Consider the following 21,782-nt stretch of genomic DNA (forward strand, 5'->3'; position numbering starts at 1 on the left):
ACAAAACATTTAACAACTGCTGTTCCTTTCAGAAGAGGTGGACTCATCACTGTCACCTGATTCAGTTTCTGTTGACCGTAACATATTGCCCATGACACCAAAGCCAAGAGTTTGTTTCAGAAACAGACACCCCAGTTACCCACCCTGTCATCGTTCTTCTTCCTCTAGACATCTGCCCTCTCCAGGTATCCAGGTTAAACATATGTATTACTGTTAATCTTCTGGAACTAAAGTTTTTTATAAATCACATTTTGTTTTTGTCTGTTTTCATTTCAGCCGCTGTCAGTTCTGTTCATGAAATGGTAACTGTTAATGACCCTCTGCTGAGCTCCAGTCCATCTAGTATTGGGTCTCGTCGACATAGCACTTCCTCCCTCTCACATCAGCAACCAAGACAGAAAACTTCCTCTGGTCCACAGGGAAGTAGCTTATCCAGCCAGATCCAACCAGTCTCTCCATCACCTGCCTCGACCTCCCAGGACCATGGAGGTGGAGATTCTGTAAAAGGGAAAGTGTTTAGTGATGAGAAACCTCAATGTCGGGAGACAACCACTGTAAAAACTATAGTCCAGTTCAGACCCGTGTACGGTGTTGCAGAGAGATTCGGTGGTGGGGGTAGAGATGCTGGCAAAAAGCCAAACGAAGGAGAGCGCTTTAAATCTTCTCCATCTGCAGCTCTGACATCACCTCCACTTGGAACCGCAGTTCTGACTGGGCATCAAAGGGGCAGTGACAGCATGAGGATAGAAAAGGGGAAACAGGTGACAAAAGACACTGATCTACCAGCAGGAGCCACCCTTTTGACTTGCAGTCCATTTGCTACCGATTCAAAAGATAATGGTGTTCCAGGGAAAGAAGCAGTCATTACAGCGGTGCCAGAATCTAAAGATATCCGAAAGACTAGCTCTCCCCAGGCACTGCACCAGAAGACTGGAGGCAGGAAACCTCATGACTGTCTCTCAGGACCATCTCCAGCTGCAGCTCTTAAGCCTCTCTGGTCACCTGGAGTGATTACAGGAGAGGAGGACATAAAACGAGGAACTCAGGCAAGCCCCTCTGTGGTAGCTAGTCATGTGACCTCTAGCACCAAAGAGAAGCCCTCCAAACTTAAATTAACAGAGGGCAGGGGTGTTTCAAAAGAAAGGAAAGAGGTGCCTCAAAACAGTAAGGCACAAATCCTCAACAGTAACTCCAGCAGTTCTAAAGGCAGTAATATCAAAACCCAGGCACAGGTGTCATCCTCACAAAATAACACCAGTAAAGGCACAGCAGTCATCAGTAGCAGAACCTCTGTGGAAATGACAAAATCACATAATCAGAGAGGTGAAAGGCAATTAAAGTCTAGAGATAGATTTAGCACAGAGAAAAAACACAGTTCTGCAGTGGAAGCAGTTCAGTCTGTGCCAGGTTCAGAACGGAGTTTAGGTGCCCCACATGTTCACCCGAAATCTCGAGACGAATCGGTACCAGTTGAGAAGCATTGCACAGAGAGACTGTCTCTTGTGTCTCAAAAAATGGATCCTAATGGGACCAAATCTGTCAACACATGCTCTAATACAAACACATCCACTTCCAGATCCCCTGGCAGCCATGCTTCACAGAGGAAGTCTTCCCATGCAATGCTCTTTTCTTCTTTTGCAAGCTCTGAAAGCTCAGAGTCTGATAGCCACACACTTCTAGAAGAGCAGAACGTGGATCACCATAGTGCCGAGGATGAAGGTGATGGGGCGGAAGACGAAAGCTCTCCAGAGAAGCACCACGAGGAGGACAGTGATGGCTCCACAAAACGACGATACCCTAGGCGAAGTGCTAGGGCTCGCTCTAACATGTTCTTCGGACTTACCCCCTTCTACGGTGTCCGTTCCTACGGTGAGGAAGATATTCCCTTCTATAGCAGTGGCGATATCCCTATAAGAAAGCGCTCTGGTGGCAGCAAGAGATCAGCTGAAGGACAAGTAGACGGGGCTGATGATATGAGCACGTCATCTTCCGCAGACAGTGGAGAGGATGAGGAAGGTTTTGGTTCGAACAAGGATTCGTACTATTATAATTTCACACGAACCATCATAAACCCCAGCTCTAGTTTTCCTTCCATTGAGAGTATAGATCAGTGTTTGGGAAGAAGATCACAGATCCACAGGTTCATGAGGGATGGAGCAAAGGACACCGATGATGAAAGCGATGAAATAGCAGCAGCGACCAAAAGTTTAGAATGCCAGCAAATCGGTCAGCTGGATGGAGTTGATGATGATTCTGAAAGTGATGCCAGTGTAAACACCAGCAGCACAACCACTGCTACAACATCTACAACACATAAAAACTCAGTGAAAAAGAGAGGTCGAGAGAGCCGAGCGGAGAAATTGAATGCAGACTCAGGGAAAGAGGCTGACAGTAGTACTAGCGATGGAAGCACTCAAAGCCGCGATGTTCGTAAGAATCAGAAGGATAACTGCCTGCAGTTAGGAGGTGTGAAATCACAGGGACAGGATCCTCTTGAAAACCAGCTGTCACTCAGCGCAGATCTTCTTAAGTCTGATTCGGACAATAACAACAGTGATGACTGTAACATCTTGCCTTCTGATATTATGGAGTTTGTGCTAAACACACCATCAATGCAAAGCTTGGGACAACAGCCAGAGGCTAACTCCACTGAACCATTTTCTTTGGATGAGGGTTATGGAGTTGATGTAAACCGAAGGAAGACTATACTCTTTGAAGATTATACCCCACCACTGGCCAGCACAGAGCCTGTAGAGAGTGGAGTTAGCACCTCAATTCCAGTAGAAGAACCCTATGGCCTCCCACTGGAGTTGCCGTCTGACCTCTCTGTGCTCACAACTCGTAGTCCATCTGTAAATAACCAAAATCATGGTTCACTAATTTCTGAAAGCTCTGAGCGCAGTATGCTGGCCCTGGCTACAGAGGAATCAGGAGTTGATAAGGGTGGGGACAAGCAGAGAGCAGGAAGTGCTGTATCTAGCGAGAGCCCACGAGATGATGGTGGAGATTCACAGGCAACTGAAGGTGACATGACGCCTGATCATTTTATTTCTGCCCGCATTGATGGAGATCACATTTCAAGTCACGGAATAAACCAAGTAACAGAAGCAGGGAATCCAGATCTAAACAGAACATCTGGCACACCAGGCTTGCCCAGTTCACCTACTGTGGCTTCGCAGGGTCAGAAGTTTATTCCTTCTGCCACAGTCAGTACAGGTCACACTCAGATTGTGAGTCCTGCTGTACAGTCCACTCATTCTCCTCTGAAAGCTGGTCCAGAGAAACTGATAGTTCTCAATCAACATTTGCGACCTCTTTATGTACTGCAAACTCTCCCCAATGGTGTGACTCAAAAGTTACAGATTGCACCATCTGTCAATGCAGCTGGTGTCATGAATAGCAGTGCACCTGTATTAACAGGGATCAGTACTGGAATTTCACCCTCTCAGTCCATTTTCCCTGCCGTTACCAAAGGTTTAGTTCCTGTGCCTCATCCTCAGCTTCACGCCTTCACTAGTACCACTCAGACGGGTTTCCAATCAATTATTCCCAGCACTACATCTGGCCTTTTTATTGGTGTTCCTTCTCATGATCCCCAAATCATTGCATCAGAAGCTGGACATAGACATGATCTGGCTCCCAGTGTTGCTATGGTATCCAGCGCATCGTCCATTTCCCCGACGCCCACTGTGCTTGCCACTGGACACGGCAAAAAGCGGCCAATTTCACGCCTACAGCCTCGTAAAAGCAAGAAGCTAGCCCGCTCCCGGAGCCAACCTACACTAGCACCATCAGAGGTTGGGCCTAACATGACACTTATTAACCTGTCTTCTCCACAGATTGCTGCTGGAATCCCTGCTCAACCAGGACTAGTGGAACTTGGCACAATAACAGCTGCAGCTGCCACGTCTCACCGCAAAATGCCCAACATCATAAAACGCTCCAAATCTGGAGTAGTGTACTTTGAGCCTGCTCTCCTTCCACAACCAATGCCAATCTCAACCGCTGCTCAGGCTGGTATCATTGGGCATGATTCCTCAACCCATTTATTGCCCTGCACGGTGGCAGGACTGAACCCTAATCAGTCATTGTTAAATGTAGTATCAGTGCCACCTCCAGCATCTGGGAATCTATTGGGAGCAAATTCAGTGTCTTTAAGTACTCCAGGGCTCATTAGTTCTGAGATCACAGGCCCCATAAGTAACCTTGTCTTTAAAGCCAGTCCACATAACTTGGGCCTTCCAGAGCAGCAAATGGTTCTTCAGTCTGGAACCCCCATGGTGTCACAAATTGCCAGTCCTGCTCAGACTTCCATTGCTAGTAGCATCTGTGTTCTTCCATCAAATCAAATCAGCATGTCACCCAACCAGCACCAAGACAAAGAAGGCAATGTTGTCAAAGAAGTCAATCTTCAGAACCCTGTTACCAAACTTGTAGCAGACAAGACCAATGACCCCAGTACAAACACATCTGGCCATGTGGCACTTGTGCCCAGCCACATCACACATGACTTTAATAAGGGTCACCTGGTTGGAGTTCCTACCCAGAGTTCACAAACTTCACCTATCTCACAATCCACAAGCCAACAGCAAACACTGAAGTCTCCCACTGCCAAAGCTTCCCCAGGCATTGGAAAGGTCAAGCAAAAAGCAAAGAGGACTCTACCAAGTGTAGCTAGTACTGGTGGAAAGAAGCACAAAGGTGGACCATCGGAGGCTCTTACAGAATCACCGGGTGTTCCTGACTCCACAAATCAATCTGCTTTACAAAGGTAAACACACGTAATTCTGCAGCCCTTATCTTGCCAAGTATGCCTTCTCACAAGACGTCAAAATAAAATGTGATATTTTGTTTATCAATAGGGGTAAAGATCATATGGCACTCGAGGTGACGAATATGCCAAAATCTAATGAAAAGGGTTCAAGAAAGAGGTACAGAAATTTAAGATAATGAATTTGAAATAACCTCATTTCAAATGTATTACTGCTGGACTAAACAAAATTTCTCTTGCTTACAGTAATTCTAGAAAGTGTGAAACTTCTTCTCTTAATCAGAAGGCCGTAGAATCCCATGATGAAAAACTCAGGACTGCTAGTGGGTATATCTTTATATCATAGAAGACATACCTGTGCCTAAGTGTTTTTGTTTCTGTAGGTGATTTGATTAAGTACTTGAGTAAATAGTTTTTTCTCTGTAATACATATGATGTATAAAATTCCGTGCACGTTTCAGGTCTTTCTGGTCAGAATGCTGACCGAACGCCAGACGCTCTGCTAGTAGCCACTCCTGATCAGAAGGACAACGGACAAAATTCCACCTCAGACTACAAGCCCAAAAAAGGCCTTCTGTTTGAAATCTGCAGTGATGATGGCTTTAAGGTTTGCTGTGAGAGTATAGAAGGTAAGTTTGCTTTGTGCTCTTATTGCAGTGGTGTGGATATGACATTCAGGTCTCATAGTTATATTTGCATAGGGGAAGTTTAATAGCTTAGGAGAAATTTAATAAAAATTTAATAAGGGTATAAGTTAAAAACTAACTTTCTCTACTCACATTTATTGTGTTGGGAGACCAACACAATATTAGGCAGGTGGTCATAATGTTATGTCTGATCGGTGTAGATTTTTGTAGGACTATTTCATCTTTTTGGCACAACTTTTTTTTTTTTTTTTTTTTTTTTTGCTTTTTCAGCCAAAAATTGAAAGTTTCATTTTTGTCAGTGGCATCTCTAATAAATATGTTAGTTTACTGAGTTTTTCTAAAGTGTAGCTGTCCTACATTGACAGATTTCATTTCACATTAACGAACTCGAAATGTTCCCTGTTTATAGCACTATTCTAGAGCGTGTGAGATTGGGTGAAGGGGGCGGAGGTTCCGGGAATTGTCTGTTTAATATTTTGAGAGTTCAAAACACCTGTACAAATCATTCCAGATTCATATGTGGCTCATGTGTTCTTTATTTATTTGAGAGAAAAGTGCACTCCACTGTTGAATTGATAAGTTCCAACAGAAAAGTTTTGCAAATCGGTTAATATCATATAAGTGGAGTAAAAGTCAGTGAATATTTCGAGGAAGTGTAGTCTATTATGGCTGATAATAACACAATATGTCATAGGCCTAGTGAAAACATTAATAAAGCATCATATTGACAAGATATTATGTTAATCATTGGTGGTTTAATTACATTTTTATGCAACTTGATCTTTTCTTGCTTACAGAGGCCTGGAAATCTCTGACAGATAAAGTCCAGGAGGCCCGCTCTAACGCCAAACTCAAAGAGCTTTCTTTTGATGGTAAGCACATACATGTCATGTGATTGTTCTACGTGTTATTCAAATCAGTGTTGTGTATATAACAATCGCCTGTCACATAATTCTTTTTTTTTTTTGGTCCCTTTTCTGCTTTGCCTCATGGTTTTGTCAGGAGTGAACGGACTTCGGATGCTAGGTGTCGTCCACGATGCTGTCGTTTTTCTTTTGGAGCAGCTGTACGGTGCCAGGTACTGCAGAAACTACAGGTTCCGCTTCCACAAACCGGAGGACGTGGACGAGCCTCCTCTTAACCCTCATGGATCTGCTCGTGCTGAGGTCCACCACAGGTATGTAAGCTTTGCGTTTACGGCTTTGCTTTGTACAATGAGTCATGTTTGGAGATGAGATCACTTTGGGTTATTAAGCGCAACATTTTTCACCCGTAAGCTACACTTTATTATTTAAGATGTTTATTAACTTTTTATTAGTTAAGATGTTTATTGAGTGCAAACATTACACACTTACCACCAATACATTTGTGGAAAAAAGACTCATCATTAGTATCTGGTGTGTGGTACCAGAAGCATGATTTTATCCCAGTTAACCAGTTAAGTGGGAGTCCAGATTGCTAGAATTGAGACAAATGTGCAAAGCTTGCTCATAGGTTTAAGAGGTTTAAGACTGTTCATGACAATAGATTGTAATAGATTAATAGATAGTTTTCGACTGTCTATAAGACTAATATACACTATATTGCCAAAAGTATTCGCTCACCCATCCAAATAATCAGAATCAGGTGTTCCAATCACTTCCATGGCCACAGGTGTATAAAAGCAAGCACCTAGGCATGCAGACTGTTTTTACAAACATTTGTGAAAGAATGGGTCGCTCTCAGGAGCTCAGTGAATTCCAGCGTGGAACTGTGATAGGATGCCACCTGTGCAACAAATCCAGTCGTGAAATTTCCTCGCTCCTAAATATTCCACAGTCAACTGTCAGCTGTATTATAAGAACGTGGAAGTGTTTGGGAACGACAGCAACTCAGCCACGAAGTGGTAGGCCACGTAAACTGACGGAGCGGGGTCAGCGGATGCTGAGGCGCATAGTGCGAAGAGGTCGCCAACTTTCTGCAGAGTCAATCGCTACAGACCTCCAAACTTCATGTGGCCTTCAGATTAGCTCAAGAACAGTGCGCAGAGAGCTTCATGGAATGGGTTTCCATGGCCGAGCAGCTGCATCCAAGCCATACATCACCAAGTGCAATGCAAAGCGTCGGATGCAGTGGTGTAAAGCACGCCGCCACTGGACTCTAGAGCAGTGGAGACGCGTTCTCTGGAGTGACGAATCGCACTTCTCCATCTGGCAATCTGATGGACGAGTCTGGGTTTGGCGGTTGCCAGGAGAACGGTACTTGTCTGACTGCATTGTGCCAAGTGTAAAGTTTGGTGGAGGGGGGATTATGGTGTGGGGTTGTTTTTCAGGAGCTGGGCTTGGCCCCTTAGTTCCAGTGAAAGGAACTCTGAATGCTTCAGCATACCAAGACATTTTGGACAATTCCATGCTCCCAACTTTGTGGGAACAGTTTGGAGCTGGCCCCTTCCTCTTCCAACATGACTGTGCATCAGTGCACAAAGCAAGGTCCATAAAGACATGGATGACAGAGTCTGGTGTGGATGAACTTGACTGGCCTGCACAGAGTCCTGCCCTCAACCCGACAGAACACCTTTGGGATGAATTAGAGCGGAGACTGAGAGCCAGGTCTTCTCGTCCAACATCAGTGTGTGACCTCACAAATGCGCTTCTGGAAGAATGGTCAAAAATTCCCATAAACACACTCCTAAACCTTGTGGACAGCCTTCCCAGAAGAGTTGAAGCTGTTATAGCTGCAAAGGGTGGACCGACGTCATATTGAACCCTATGGATTAGGGATGGGATGTCACTTAAGTTCATATGCGAGTCAAGGCAGGTGAGCGAATACTTTTGGCAATATAGTGTATATATATATAATATACATAGATTTTTGGAATATTTCCATTTGCCCTCTTTAATTTTCAATTAAAAAATAGGAAAACTTGAATCACTCAATAAATCTGATTCAGAATGGTGTGTGTTAGTCAAAGTTTTTTCTTAGAAAAAGTAGTGTATTACAAAGTAGGAAAGTGTATTAACAGGCAGAAAAGAAGGAGGAGGAAATATTCACATAAATTATTACAAAAGTCAGACAGCAGAAAGAGGGAGATAATGCTGTGAAAATGCGTTTACTGGCCAAATGTTAATGGGTAAAAATGTTTGTTGCTGTGAAACAGCACAACAAACTGAACTTACTGTATAGCAAAAGTCTGACCTCCAGCCATACAGTATAACATATGCAAGTCCAGTCTGTATAATGAATGAATTAATAATTAAAAGCATGCATAATTATGCAGTAAATATTGTACTTATAACAGTTAAAGCTTCATTAATAACAGTATTTTGTCACACCTGTTGTCAGAAGGTAGTACTTTGCTGATTTGTGATGCTACTTGACTCTTCCTGATTCTTCCTGAAGGAGGTCTGTGTTGGACATGTTTAACTTCCTGGCTTCCAAATATCGTCAACCACCTGAGTACAACCCTCAAGAGGAGGATGAGGAAGAGCAGTTCAAATCCGCTCGGTCTGTCTTCACATCCACCTTTCCCTTAATTTCTAAGATTTTGTCTAATCTGTGGTCATTAATATTACTTTTTATTTATTTATTTTTTGCGTTACAGACGGAGCACCAGCACTGACATCCCTCTGGCGGTGAGGTTCAGACACTTGAAGAAAACATCCAAAGACTCTGTAGGCGTGTACAGGTACACACTTCTGTTGCCTCCTAACTCTGTTGGCTCTGTAACCAAACGAAAGAGTAAAATGTCATGCAAGCTATGTTTCTGCTGACAGGTCAGCCATACACGGCCGTGGACTGTTCTGTAAGAGAAACATTGATGCTGGTGAGATGGTGATCGAGTATTCAGGCAATGTCATTCGCTCTGTCCTTACTGACAAGCGAGAAAAGTACTATGATGCCAAGGTAAACACTTGCACTCTCACGTATTAACGCTTGTAAGGTATACCCTTTGATTCGATCCATCAGCCTTTCACACAATACACTGAACAGACTGCAAGATTCTGTAGACTATTAGTCATAAAATACAGCTTTAAATGATTAAGATGAAACGAGCCCACACTCCTTCCTCCAGCTGGTGTTAATATCATTGTGTCTGTGCTGTTATCACGTAGACCTGAACACATGCGCCCTCTGCTACTTCAAGATGACATTTCCCAGTGTATTCAATCCGGCTTAAAGGGATCAGCGTGCCAGTTCTGCAGTGTGCAACTGTTAATATGAGACTATCAGGATTGCTGATGTTGGCAAAATTTCCAACTCAACTGCATCCAAAATCCACAAAAAAGACTTGAATCTAGCCCAAAAGATTGCCTACTGGAAAAAAAAAAACAGGGAGGCATATTTTGTTTTTTGTTTTTTTTCACAGGCTTTGCGTGGGAAACAAGGTCACGCTTTTTTTTTTCTTTCTCATCTCAATTTGATCAGCTGCCATTTCCTAACCTTCAGCCAGCTCTCCCCAGTCATATGACCACCATCAACTGCTGGAGAGAGTGAAATCTAACACGTGCTTTAACTTAGACACACAAGGCCCGCCGATCTTACAGAGCAAACAGCATATACCCTGTTCTATATCCATGAGCTCACACACGTCTGAATGGCTGGTGTCACTGTGATTGACAGGGGAGAGCTAGCATATATCCCGCCCACCCAGAGATTCTATCGAGACAACACTATATCATATCGAACCTTTGTGTATAGGTACAACCTGATAATAACCTGCGATATGACTCTACACAAAGTAACCTATAATACTGAAGTCTAATTTTGTGATGATTAAAAATTTTTCGGTTCTTGAAATTTGTACAGAATCGTAAATATTTTTTTAAGCACTGAACTGACAGTATATACAATCCTGAATGTGGTTCTTAGACTTTCTTTTATTCACCAGGGAATTGGCTGCTACATGTTCCGCATCGATGACTATGAGGTGGTAGACGCCACCATGCATGGCAACTCGGCTCGTTTCATCAACCACTCCTGTGAGCCCAACTGCTACTCCCGCGTGGTCACTATCGATGGGCAAAAGCACATAGTCATTTTTGCATTGCGGAAAATCTACAGGGGCGAAGAGCTCACATACGACTACAAGTTCCCCATCGAGGAACCAGGCAATAAGCTGCCTTGCAACTGTGGGGCCAAAAAGTGTCGCAAGTTCCTTAACTAACACCTCTCCCTTCCTTTCTTTTAACTGAACCCTGTCCTTCCAAAACGAAACTGTGTTTTGTCAGTGTGTGTGTATTTTGAATAATATGGTTATTTATTGAAACAGGCTCAGGTTTTCAGAGGGATTATGGCACTGTGCCTCAAGTTGATTCAGGAAAGGTTTCAAGAGCAATGACATAATGAATAACAGGAGAAAAAGGACTTCTTTAGTGGAGCTCTCCCACATCTCCCCAAAAACAGGCCAGTGGAAGATAAGCGGTCTGCTTGCTATCTAATTGTGTGCCCTGTTTAGCCCAAATCTTCATGACAAATTCCAAATGTGCGTGATCGAGTCTCATCTGCCCATGCCTATGGAATGTGAGGGGGAAAAAAAAAAAAGAAAGAAAAGAAAAAGTAGGATGGAATTACCGCATTGTTTCATTTGACACCAAAGTGCAATTTCTCTAAGCGAACGGTACACTGTCTTTTTAGATAGAAGAATTGTGAGGGGTCCATTGTTTTGTTTTGGTTTTTGTATTTTTTGCTTAGAGTTTTGTTTTTAACCCTACCTGCAAATCTCCCTTTCTGAATGTACATCAAAGCCTTCTCCTTCTGCTGATGTGGTCTGTGTGTATATAAGCCCTTGGACCGATGGATAGAGGATGCTAGAGGGAGCTTCATGTTCCCCGTGATGGACATATGCAGGTCTTTATTGTCTGAACAGGAGTAGGGGGGTAAAGTAAAATGAGTGTACCTGAACTGTTTGAGAAGTAATAACCCCTGGAGGTATCAGTGCAGGCTGGATGTGCTGAGATCCTGGTGGACTGACAGCCGAGGGACTAAAGAAATTTAACGGGTGGGCGGGATTGCTTAATTTTACTTAATCGAATTTTATAGTAACTTGGACTGATAATATTTGTAATGAGGAAATTTAGTATGTGCATGTTTTAAGGCCTGTAGCTGGTAGTATTTACTAAAAACAAAACAAAAACAACTGAACGGCATCCAAATGTTTTCTCTAAAGGGATGAGTCATTTTACAATTTTGCTTTTCCTATTTCGTTTGTTGTAGATAGGTAAATGTCATTATTTCCTTTCCTATGTAAATAATATGTATATTTTTCTATAAAAAAAAACCTGAAAAGCACTCACTAGTGAATAGCACTTATTGATATTTATATTTTTAATAAAATATTGTATTTATTTTACCAACATTTTGTAGTAGATAGTGGTTTACAACACTAATGCTTGTCGTTATTTTTTTATAGTGTACTTTTTTTAAACAGTTTGGCTTTTTTCTTCCTCCTTCTCTTTTTTCTATTCCAAAGACTGAAAGCCGTAGTCGTTCCCATAGTGTGCAGTCCACCAGTAGCTCTCATTGCCGATCCAAGTTAGTCACAACCGTTTCAGAGGATAGTGTATAATTAGTGTAGGTTTAGAGCATTTAGTTATAGTGTTTATCTGTAGATATGGCATGTCTCCTCCAATGGCAGCCTTAATATCACACACACACACATACACACACAAATACCAACCTTCCCTTAAAGTCCCCTTGTTGCTGTTTCGCAAGCAGAGGACAGCAGATTTATGAGGAGAAATAGTAAGAAAAAAAAAAGAAATGCTTGAAATCATTTTACATTTAAGCAAAGTTTAGTCCATCTATTTTATTATTGTAAAAAAAAAAAAGAAAAAGTATTTTCATAGATACGAGTATACCCGAAGGAATCTGCCACGGAGGCTAGCCCATGAAAACTTTCTTCTAAAGCACTATATTTGGAGGAATGGAGGAAAACTCATTCTCCCTGTTTTGTGCACTGAACATCAGTCTTCTTCCCAGCTTGACACATGTTGCCTTGGCACTGCATGGAGGCTCTAGCTAGCCATTTTAAAGCACACAAATGTGCTCTTTTCTATGTTCCGTTTTTTTCTCCACAGTTTAAGCCCTCTGTGTCACCCTCTTAGGGGCGAGATCTTATTTTCTTCACAACAAATGGATTTCGTGAAGGAATTTTTCGACTTCCCATGGATGTCTGTCCTGTACATTTTTTTTATAGCAATGGTGTGGTGCCTTCTTTTAAATTGTTTTGTCCATCAGTTAATTCCTGAATGAAATCAAATCATTCGTCATGGCTGATACGAGACCTGATATATTGAGGAGCATTCTCTCCTTAGGTTGGAAGACATATTTTGGGAGAATGCTGCAAGGCTTCTAATGCATGCCCTTCTAAAGGTCTTAATAATTGTGAAAGTATTACACGTTGTTGAGCAAAACTATTTCTTGTGGATGCAAACTGATTCACGCTTACACTGTTGTCTTCTTGACGGTCAGGAAGGAGTGGTATGAAAGGGATAATGTGAGAAGGCGTAGGGGAAGTGTTCGTACCTCCAGACAAAGCTCGCTCAATTGCTGTGGTGTGTACCTCTGGCTCTGACTTTCGGAACGAGCCACTAAAAGGCCAGTTTCTGTGTAGCATTGTCTTATTGCCTCATGTGAACTCTAATATCTTTTCAAGGCAGTTGCAGGTTCCTCAAGCCTTATTTCCAGATTCATGACAACACAATGAATTATGCTTTATATAGTTCCTAATTGGCTGCTTGTTTCAGATTAGGTTTTCTGGATTTGTTGGGTTTGATGGTGTTGCCGCAGATTCTTGCCGGGAGCGTCTCCGCCGGCGCTCCCGGCAGTGTGGGTCTCGTCATCGATTCAGGTATTCGAGTTCCTCTAAGTCCGGCTCTCTGGATGCGGCACGGGGCCGGGCTGAACTCTGCAGCTAGGCCTTCGTTGAATGTATTATTTGAACTTATGATCGGTCTTTATCATATTGACTCTTTTTTTTTTTTTTCTTTACTTTTGAATGATTGTTCCAATGTGAAAGGCAGGGACGTTACAGAAGAGCTTTATGTTTCATTTTAGCCGCTGAGGATTGTACAGCAACAGTGATCTTTGTACAGAACTCGCATCTGTGGATCTGATTATGATTTTACTAATCCTAAGGGCTTTGTTAACGACTATTTTTCCTCCATCAAACTAGTTTCTGCATTTTGCAACATCGGACGCTCCACAAACCAGTGAAATATGGTGTTCGGTCAGTGTTTGAGAAGCTACCTGGACTTTAGGTTCCTGGACTTTATTCTTCCACACCACACCAGTGGTACCACACCTTCTCCTGTACTTGCTCCTTAGTCTATATGTATACATATTCTTACACACATAATGAATATATTCTACCTAAACCTATGTATGGATAGTAAATTGTACTTCAATATTCACAATATCTACACAGTATATGGAATGGACAGACAAAACGTAGTTACAGTAGCAAACAACAGTTTCATAATGGTTAATAGCAATGTTCAGTGTAATCTATAATGACTTTGTGTTACAGATACAGTTTAGATTAATGTGCAGCATTTTAAATATTGACATTATGTATTGTTTTTTCTGTGCCTGTGTATGCTCTGTGATGGGAGCATTGCAGTTATGAGCTTAGGACTTGTTTCCTCCTTTTTTTTGGGGAATGGGGTGGGACTGGGGTGGGAATGGGGGGTAGGTTGAAAGATGATATTTATACAATGAAATAAAGTAAATGTAAGATGTGGTTGTAAAGTTTTTGAGGTTAGCCATTTGTTTCAATGCTGTAGTTTTGATTTTACTCTTTGTACATTTTCACATACTTTGTGGTTGTCAAGAAAACAGCAAACAAAAAATCCCCGATGGTTCACCTGACCGTGTTCCCCATGCCTCTTTCTCCTGTCTGGAATTCAGTCCGATATTTTTCCTGTCGTGTTTTGTAATAAGTAACAGTAATGAGTATTTTATTTATTTGTGCAACTTTGAAACATCTGTATATGCAGGTAAAGGGTCAGTAATAATGTCCCTGAGGTAAGATGAAAGTGCACATCATACAGTTGGACCCTACAGTGCTGTATTATCGTTTGTTGAACATCGGCTTTTTAGTGCTCAAAAATTGAAAAATAGAGAGAGAGAGAGAGAGAGAGAGAGAGCCTGTGCTTGTCCACCTTTTCAGGCATTGATGCTTTTTTTTTTTTTTTTTTTTTTTTTTTTTTTTATGAACACCTCTTTATTCTTTTTAGCTCTTGGAGTGTTCTGTGTTTGTTAATGCTTTATTATTATATTTTTCTTTCTCCCGTTGCCCAATCAGTGTTTTTAGTGTTCAGAGAAATGAAGGAAAGATCATTGACAAACCACAAATTACTTAAGAACGAATGTATGAGGAAAAAAAATGTACATAACTGTAAAAAAAGCAAAATTTCTAATCATGTTTATTTTCTATGCACTTTTTTTATTTAAGTGATAGTTTAAATAATAAACATGTCTTGTTTACTCAAAGTGGCTTCATTATTTGTACTTTTAATACACAGGATGTTACAGGACTCTTACTGTGCCTGGCAGGAAGCCGTCTGTAAGAAGTTTAGATTTAAAGTAAACTACAGTCATCCACATGAGTGGGAAATACTTGGCTAAGTGTATTTTTTTTGTTACTGTACTTAAGTACTAGATTTTATGGCCAAAGGTATGTAGACACCATCACACCCCATATGTAGTTTTTTTCTGTTGAAAGCATATCACTGCCTAGATTATCTTTGTATGCTGTAGCATTACAATTTCCCTTCACTGGATGGAACACACCTCACCCAATCATCTTCCAAAATGATATTGACCAACATGATAATTTTATCAAGTTAGGTTTGGAAGAACTGGAGAGTCCTGACCTCAACCAAACTGAACACCTTTACGATGAACTGAAAAGCCAGCTGCACCCCAAACGTCCTCACCTTACCTAACTGACCTCACTAATGCCCTTGTGGCTGAATGAACACAAATCCCTACAACACCACTCCAATATCTAATGGAAAGCTTTCTCACAACAGCGGAGCTTGTTAAATAGCAGAACAGCTCCATATAAATGGCCAGTTTTCCACATACTTTATATTTACTACAGTTTATGATGTACTTGAGTATTATTGAAATTCAAACGTGAATCCACAAGCCCTATGAAGGTGTGCTGTGGTATCTGGCACCAAGATAGTCCTGTAAGGTGGCTCAGACTTGTTTGTCCGACACATCCTACAGATGCTGGATCAGATTGATGTCTGGAGGCCAATTTGGAGGCCAGTTCAACACTTTGAACTCTTTGTCATGTTCCTCAAACCATTCCTGCATTGTGTTCTGCTGATAGAAGACACTGTTGTTAGGGCTTAAGTGGGCCTGCTGTCATGAAGGGGTGAACTTGGTCTGCATCAATGTGCAGGTGGTACATGCCAAAGGAACATCCAAATGAGCGCCAGGAGCCAAGATGTCCCAGCAGAACATTGCCCAGAGCATCACACTGCCTTTTTCCCCAGAGTGCATCCTGGTGCTGTCTCTTCCCCAGGTAAGTGCCACACAGGTGACCACATGATGTAAAACATAACTCTCCAGACCTTCTTCCACTGCACCATGGTCCAGGCATAGGTCATGTTCTTACTCAGCAGTGCTTTTTCAGGTGAGATAATACTGAAACTCCTGGGCATACACTATTTTTGTCTTAACCTGCCATCCCATTATTCCTGATGAATGAGTAGCAGTGGATATCAACAGCCTGTGGAGATTCACTCCAGAGAGTGGTAAAGCTTTTATATTTCCTTGTATTCATGTTCCCACATGGGAAAAGGATTTCGATTATTCATTTTGTTGCTAGAATCATGCTATAATGATCTCTATAAGCTTCTCAGTTCAAATAGTAAAAAAAAAAGTCCCTCTTTACAGAAATGCCAGAAACGTCACAACTGTGAGCCAGACATCAAAGCCATGGAAAGATTGTTTTGGCAGTTTAAGGAGGTCATAACAGAGACGGATCTTTTATAGTAAACAAGCTGGCTTAAATATTTTCATGACAGATGTGAAATGGGGAAATAATTTGGCGCAAATTACTTCTGTTGCAAATGTCTCCCCTCTTCAGACTGAGCAGTTTGGTTTGTCCGAGTGACCACAATACTCTGATCCTCTGCGCTTTCATTCTTTAGTATTTAATCATACAGTTTGAACCATTCACTCCACATGCGCTCGAACTCAGAGTTTATAGGTCTTGCTTCTTGTGTCTCTCATTCCTTTGGACACACTTGAAATTTTTTTTTATCTCTGTCTCTCTCTCTCTCTCTCTCTCTCTCTCTCTCCTACCCTCCCTCATTCTCTAATTGGCTTGCATTCCCATTTCCTCCCAAGCGTCAGAGTGCTCACTTTTCCCAGGCTCCTTAGTCAGGGACACAAAAGTCTCTCTCTACAGTTTTTGTTTCACTCTGCTCAGACGTTTCTTTAAGAAGTTCTGAAGAATTAATGGTAAGTTAGTTCTTATTTGTATTGCTGTATTTGCAGGTATTTGACACAGTGGCAGATGTGTTTATGCCTCAGCTACCTACCTTAAAACCTTTATAAGACTGGGCCAGTTTTCTATACACCTAATGCTTTTTAAACTAAACACCATGAGTCATGTAGACATAACCAGACGTCTTGTCATTGGTCATTCGAAGGGATAACGTTCACCTTTTTCTAAATCAACAAATAAGTCAGTTTTTGAGACATTTATATCTTCCGATAAAGATCTGTTTTAATAGTGAAGATGTGTGCTCCACAATTTTCTATCATCTTTACTCTATTGCAGAAATAGCAGTTGGTCATTGTCCGTGATGTGAATTTGTTTCTTGGGGCTTCTTGCTCTTGGCACTGCTGTGCTGTAATGGTGTTTGTGCAGCAATTCCCAAGCACTCTTCCTATTGTGTTTTGACAAGGCCTTAAACAAGAAAACACTGTTGCTTGAGATTTGAGCATTAACTTTAACTGGAAGCAAATACTCAGAAACAGAAGTGCTACCTGTCTGGTTTTCCTTTCTTTCTTAAAATATAGCTTTTTGTGCTTGTATGGTCTTGTCTGCTTCCCGAAGCATGCTTTGATGGTCTGTGTTCTGTTAATGTGAGTCAGCACTTTCCTCAGCTTTAGTTAAACCATCTGTTAGAAAAGCAGAAGCCAAGCAGAGAACCCTGCAGATTTACAGTCTGAAACGCATGCAGCCCGGGGCAGTATCGTGAAAATCCCCTCAATCACTTTGTACTTTGTCCTGACGCTGCAGTCTCAGTGCCTGATAGTGATGTGGTTTCAGAGACTGTGTGCACTTCAGTGTGACTCAGTGTGCTGCTTCATTCCTCCTCCCTTATATGAGGGAGGATATGAAAACACACGGGGTTGTTATTGTTTCGTTTTTTTTTCTTTTCTGTGCTTTCTGCATTTAAGCCAAGCTCATTCTTCAAGTATTATGGAGCATCATCAAATTTCCCCTGGCGTGCTTTTCCTAATGAATTGGAAATAATATTTTGGTGCTCAAGTGCTGTGCTTTTCACATCATCAGTGAATGACTTCTAAGGCTGTCTTAACTAACTAAGAAATATTGTGCACAGGAAGTCATTTCTCCTGCTCATTTAGTCTATCTCTATTAACAGACTCAAGGAAATGACACCTCTTCAGTCATTGGCCCTCTCTCTCTTTCTTGTTTTTCTGGCACGTTATTCAAATCCACTGGAGGATAATAAGATTCACAGTCTGTGTATGGGAAGCCCAGGTATCCCGGGTTCTCCGGGGTTGCATGGCAGGCCAGGACAACCAGGCAGAGATGGCAGAGATGGAAGAGATGCACCACTGGGGGAGAAAGGGCAAAGAGGAGATCGTGGAGAGCCTGGTATGTGTATATTTCCTTAATGTAGACTCTATACATGAAATCGCTCTATGTCAAATCAGCAGTCCAGCTATAATGACCATAAACCATAGACTGCTGAGCCCATGTGACTTTAATTAGTTAATTAGTTCTATCATTACCATTAGGTTAGTATTTCATATGCTTGTTCTGGATAAAAGTTTTCCTACAACCCTGTCCCTTCAGTGTAAGAAGCACTGAAGTATATTTATGAATGAATAAATACAGTAAAAACAGTTATTGTATGTTATTGAGCAAACTGAAAAACATTAAACACTACCTATACATGTATTGCCCCTGGTGGTCCAGCAGCAGGATCCTGCACTCTCATTGCCGTGGCCTGGGCTCGATTCCCGGGCAGGGAACTAACCCTGTGACTGAGGAATTAGCTCTCAGTATCTATCCCAAGCCCAGTTGTGTCAGGAAGGGCATGTGGTGTAAAACCTGTGCCAAGCAAATATGTGGACCAGATGATCTGCTGTGGTGACCCTGGACAGGGAGCAGCTGAAATAGGAACAACGTTTATATGTATTGATTTGGTTGAGCATATATATCATAAATATATTATTACTTAAACAGGATACAATGGCATCAAGTCCCTGCTTAGTGACTCCACAGTGGCATGGTGCCACCTTGAATGGACAGAGAATGTTCCACATAAAAGCCCTTTAGAAATGTAAAACCATTAACATCAAAAAAAAAAAAAAACCCACAATAGGATCTCTATTTGTCTGTAGTTAATGCTGAAGTAAAATGATGAGGTGTTTCGTGGCAGAAGGGGTTTTAATGAACACTGAGTTGTAGTTGTAGTGAATAGAAGCGAATGCATCCAATAGCCGAATGCTGGCTCGTTTCAACTGGAACACAGAATCATGGAAATGATCCCAAATAGAAAGGCCACAATCACTGGTTGCTGTTTCCTTGGCTCTGATAACGAATACCATTAGAACCTTAAATATTACTATTTGCTTTTGAGTTAGAATGCACTTATCACTGCAGTGACTGGCCTTTATTAGCCTACAACAATATTTATCCTGGAATTTGTTCTCTCTGCAATGAACTTCAATTCAAGAAGCCATCTCTCTTTGTATCTCTGGTAATATCTCACAGGTGAGCCAGGTGTGAGGGGCCTGACCGGAGACAGAGGTGATCCAGGAGAGAAAGGTGAGAAGGGAACCCCAGGAGAGTGTGCGGTTGCTCCTAAGTCAGCGTTCAGTGCCAAGCTGTCCGAATCCCACACAATGCCGTTAGCAGTAGGCGATGCAGTGCGCTTTGACAAAATCATCTTGAACGAGCAGGGCGATTACAACACAGAGACTGGACGCTTCACATGCAGGGTGCCAGGTGTTTACTATTTTGCTGTCCATGCCACTGTGTACCGCTCCAGTCTACAGTTTGACCTGATGAAGAATGGACACGCCATGGGCTCTTACTTCCAGATGTTTGGCAACTGGTCCAAGCCGGCATCACTGTCTGGAGGCACTCTGCTGCACCTGATTCCTGGCGATCAGGTGTGGGTACAGATGGCTTTGGGTGAATATACCGGATTTTACTCTAGCCCCAAAACAGACAGCACCTTCACTGGCTTCCTGGTGTACTCAGATTGGAAAAACTCGCCTGTTTTTGCTTAGATTTATGGTACATAAAATACCCCAAAATACCTTCAATCAAAAACACTAAAAGGATTTTTTTTATATATATTTGTATTTATTCTTCGAGAAGCAAATTATAAATGCTGCAAGATTTACTTTTCATGAGCTGATACAAATGAGTGTCTTTAAAGTTGTGAGTGAATCTGAAAAGTGAAACAGATATACACACTTAACTAACAAAAACAAATCGTTGTCATTGTTTTTGATGCATTGTTCTGCAACAGTTACAGACTAAGGCCAGTGACCGTGATCAATGTATTTCAGCATCCTTTTCTAATAGACAATATCCTCAGCCTCATTTGCACATTATGTACTTGACAGTAAATAACATATTACATAAAAGACCTGTAGCTTTTGCTTATAGCATTTATCAGGGAAAGCATATAACTGCAAAACAATTGATGCAAACCGATGCAGAAATATAATTATTTTGATTTTTACTGTGGATTCATTTACTCTGCTTCACTATCAGAGCACCTTTGACTTCAATAAAGTTAATCTGTGAGACTGAAGGCATTTTCTTTCATTCAGTTTTAGTTGTACAAATTGCTTGATGTCCTCCATTTTGCTTTAAAGAAACCTAGAGCCTCGTTAAGGCGAGCGGTGTGCTGCTTTGGTTGAAAACCCAAACTGGGAATGGAGAAGCAGTCATGCACAGTCACAGATGTTCCTTGGTTTAATGACTTCACCAAAGGCCATTATTAAAACCCATTTACAGGCAAGACTGTAACATTACTGCTTTACACTCCATAACCTGTGTACCAGCCTCCCAATCTAATAAAGCCACCCAATCAGCAACACACACACACACACACACACACAGAGAGTGAGTGAGTGAGAGAGAGAGAGAGAGAGAGAGAGAGAGAGACCGTTATTTAAAAAATGTGGTTTAAGGTCAGCTTGCTCACATTATACTTATTCGGTCTCTTTAGGGACTAATAACACGTCAACACCTTGCTTTCCATCTGTTCATTTATCTGCACACAGTGCATCACACACACACACACACACACACACATCAGCACATTCATGTATACTGCATACTCTTCATTATTCATCATCAGTGTTTTTCTGACATGAGAACATTCTGTGTGAATCTGTCAGAGACTTCACCAAACAATTTTGTTTATGTGTTATTTATTTCTGGTTTAAATAGCGGCCATGAAAACTTCACACCGGACTGGCATTTAACAATGACCTCAGCTCACAATTAAAGAAATCTGAATGTAGATAAGAGCCTGAACCTTGACCTCTCTCTCTCTCTCTCTCTCTCTCTGAGCCGTTTAGTAGTAAGCGACAGCACCACAGGTCATGCAGTGGTGTATCAAAGTGCTATGCGGTGTTAAAGCTCACACTCACATCACTCAGCTTACAGAGTGTGGGGATGAGTCGGATTTGAACAGTGCCTGTTACAGACTACAGGGTCACACACAGTGCAGCTGAACACACAGATGTGCGGCGTATGCGCATGACCGGGTCCGTCAAAAAAATTCACACCATACGTTTCTGCATCATCTGATGAGCAAAAATGATCACGGTCATTGCGGGAAGCACAATTTCAGTCGGATTTGCAGCGACACACACACACACACACACACACACACTGTTTGAACTGAGACAAGCTTTCCCCAGACTGCTGGCATGGGCAAGTACGGAACATTTTTTTGACACTTTTTTTTTTCTAGGAGATGCAACAAATGTGAAGTTCATTTCCATGAGGTCAAGGCCCATGAATGCTCTACACCCTTGAGATTATGGCTCATCAGTTAAAACAGACATTACATGCTTTAAACAGTCTGACAGTCTCTGACATCAGGCTCTTAACTCCCATATCCTCATCACGAATC

General features: G+C 41.9%; 2 protein-coding genes across 5 annotated transcripts in view; both read left to right on the forward strand.

Moving 5' to 3' along the window:
* Positions 1 to 14,883, forward strand: part of kmt2a (lysine (K)-specific methyltransferase 2A) — a 41,358-nt gene extending 26,475 nt beyond the window's left edge. For 2 of the 3 annotated variants that reach the window (XM_058414074.1, XM_058414076.1), the window contains exons 25-35: positions 33 to 185; positions 277 to 4,771; positions 4,863 to 4,931; positions 5,018 to 5,094; positions 5,233 to 5,400; positions 6,216 to 6,290; positions 6,421 to 6,595; positions 8,797 to 8,901; positions 8,999 to 9,082; positions 9,171 to 9,300; positions 10,286 to 14,883. In XM_058414074.1, the coding sequence (XP_058270057.1) occupies positions 33 to 185; positions 277 to 4,771; positions 4,863 to 4,931; positions 5,018 to 5,094; positions 5,233 to 5,400; positions 6,216 to 6,290; positions 6,421 to 6,595; positions 8,797 to 8,901; positions 8,999 to 9,082; positions 9,171 to 9,300; positions 10,286 to 10,561 (5,807 nt within the window). In that variant the 3' untranslated portion in view covers positions 10,562 to 14,883. The remainder of the gene's footprint in view (positions 1 to 32; positions 186 to 276; positions 4,772 to 4,862; positions 4,932 to 5,017; positions 5,095 to 5,232; positions 5,401 to 6,215; positions 6,291 to 6,420; positions 6,596 to 8,796; positions 8,902 to 8,998; positions 9,083 to 9,170; positions 9,301 to 10,285) is intronic. The other variant, XM_058414075.1, reaches the window with a different exon arrangement.
* Positions 14,884 to 16,722: 1,839 nt separating this feature from the next.
* Positions 16,723 to 20,447, forward strand: c1qtnf5 (C1q and TNF related 5). 2 transcript variants are annotated; one of them, XM_058412865.1, is made up of 3 exons: positions 16,723 to 16,878; positions 18,033 to 18,268; positions 19,394 to 20,446. In XM_058412865.1, exons 2-3 carry the CDS (start codon positions 18,043 to 18,045, stop codon positions 19,912 to 19,914), a joined length of 747 nt encoding a protein of 248 aa, XP_058268848.1. In that variant the 5' UTR covers positions 16,723 to 16,878; positions 18,033 to 18,042; the 3' UTR covers positions 19,915 to 20,446. The 2 variants fall into 2 exon arrangements, with proteins under 2 accessions (XP_058268848.1, XP_058268849.1); XM_058412866.1 differs by lacking the exon at positions 16,723 to 16,878 and having other exon boundaries at positions 18,034 to 18,268; positions 19,394 to 20,447.
* The last annotated feature ends 1,335 nt before the right edge of the window (positions 20,448 to 21,782 follow it).

Source organism: Hemibagrus wyckioides, linkage group LG17, assembly GCF_019097595.1.
Source record: "Hemibagrus wyckioides isolate EC202008001 linkage group LG17, SWU_Hwy_1.0, whole genome shotgun sequence".
Taxonomy (NCBI): domain Eukaryota; kingdom Metazoa; phylum Chordata; class Actinopteri; order Siluriformes; family Bagridae; genus Hemibagrus; species Hemibagrus wyckioides.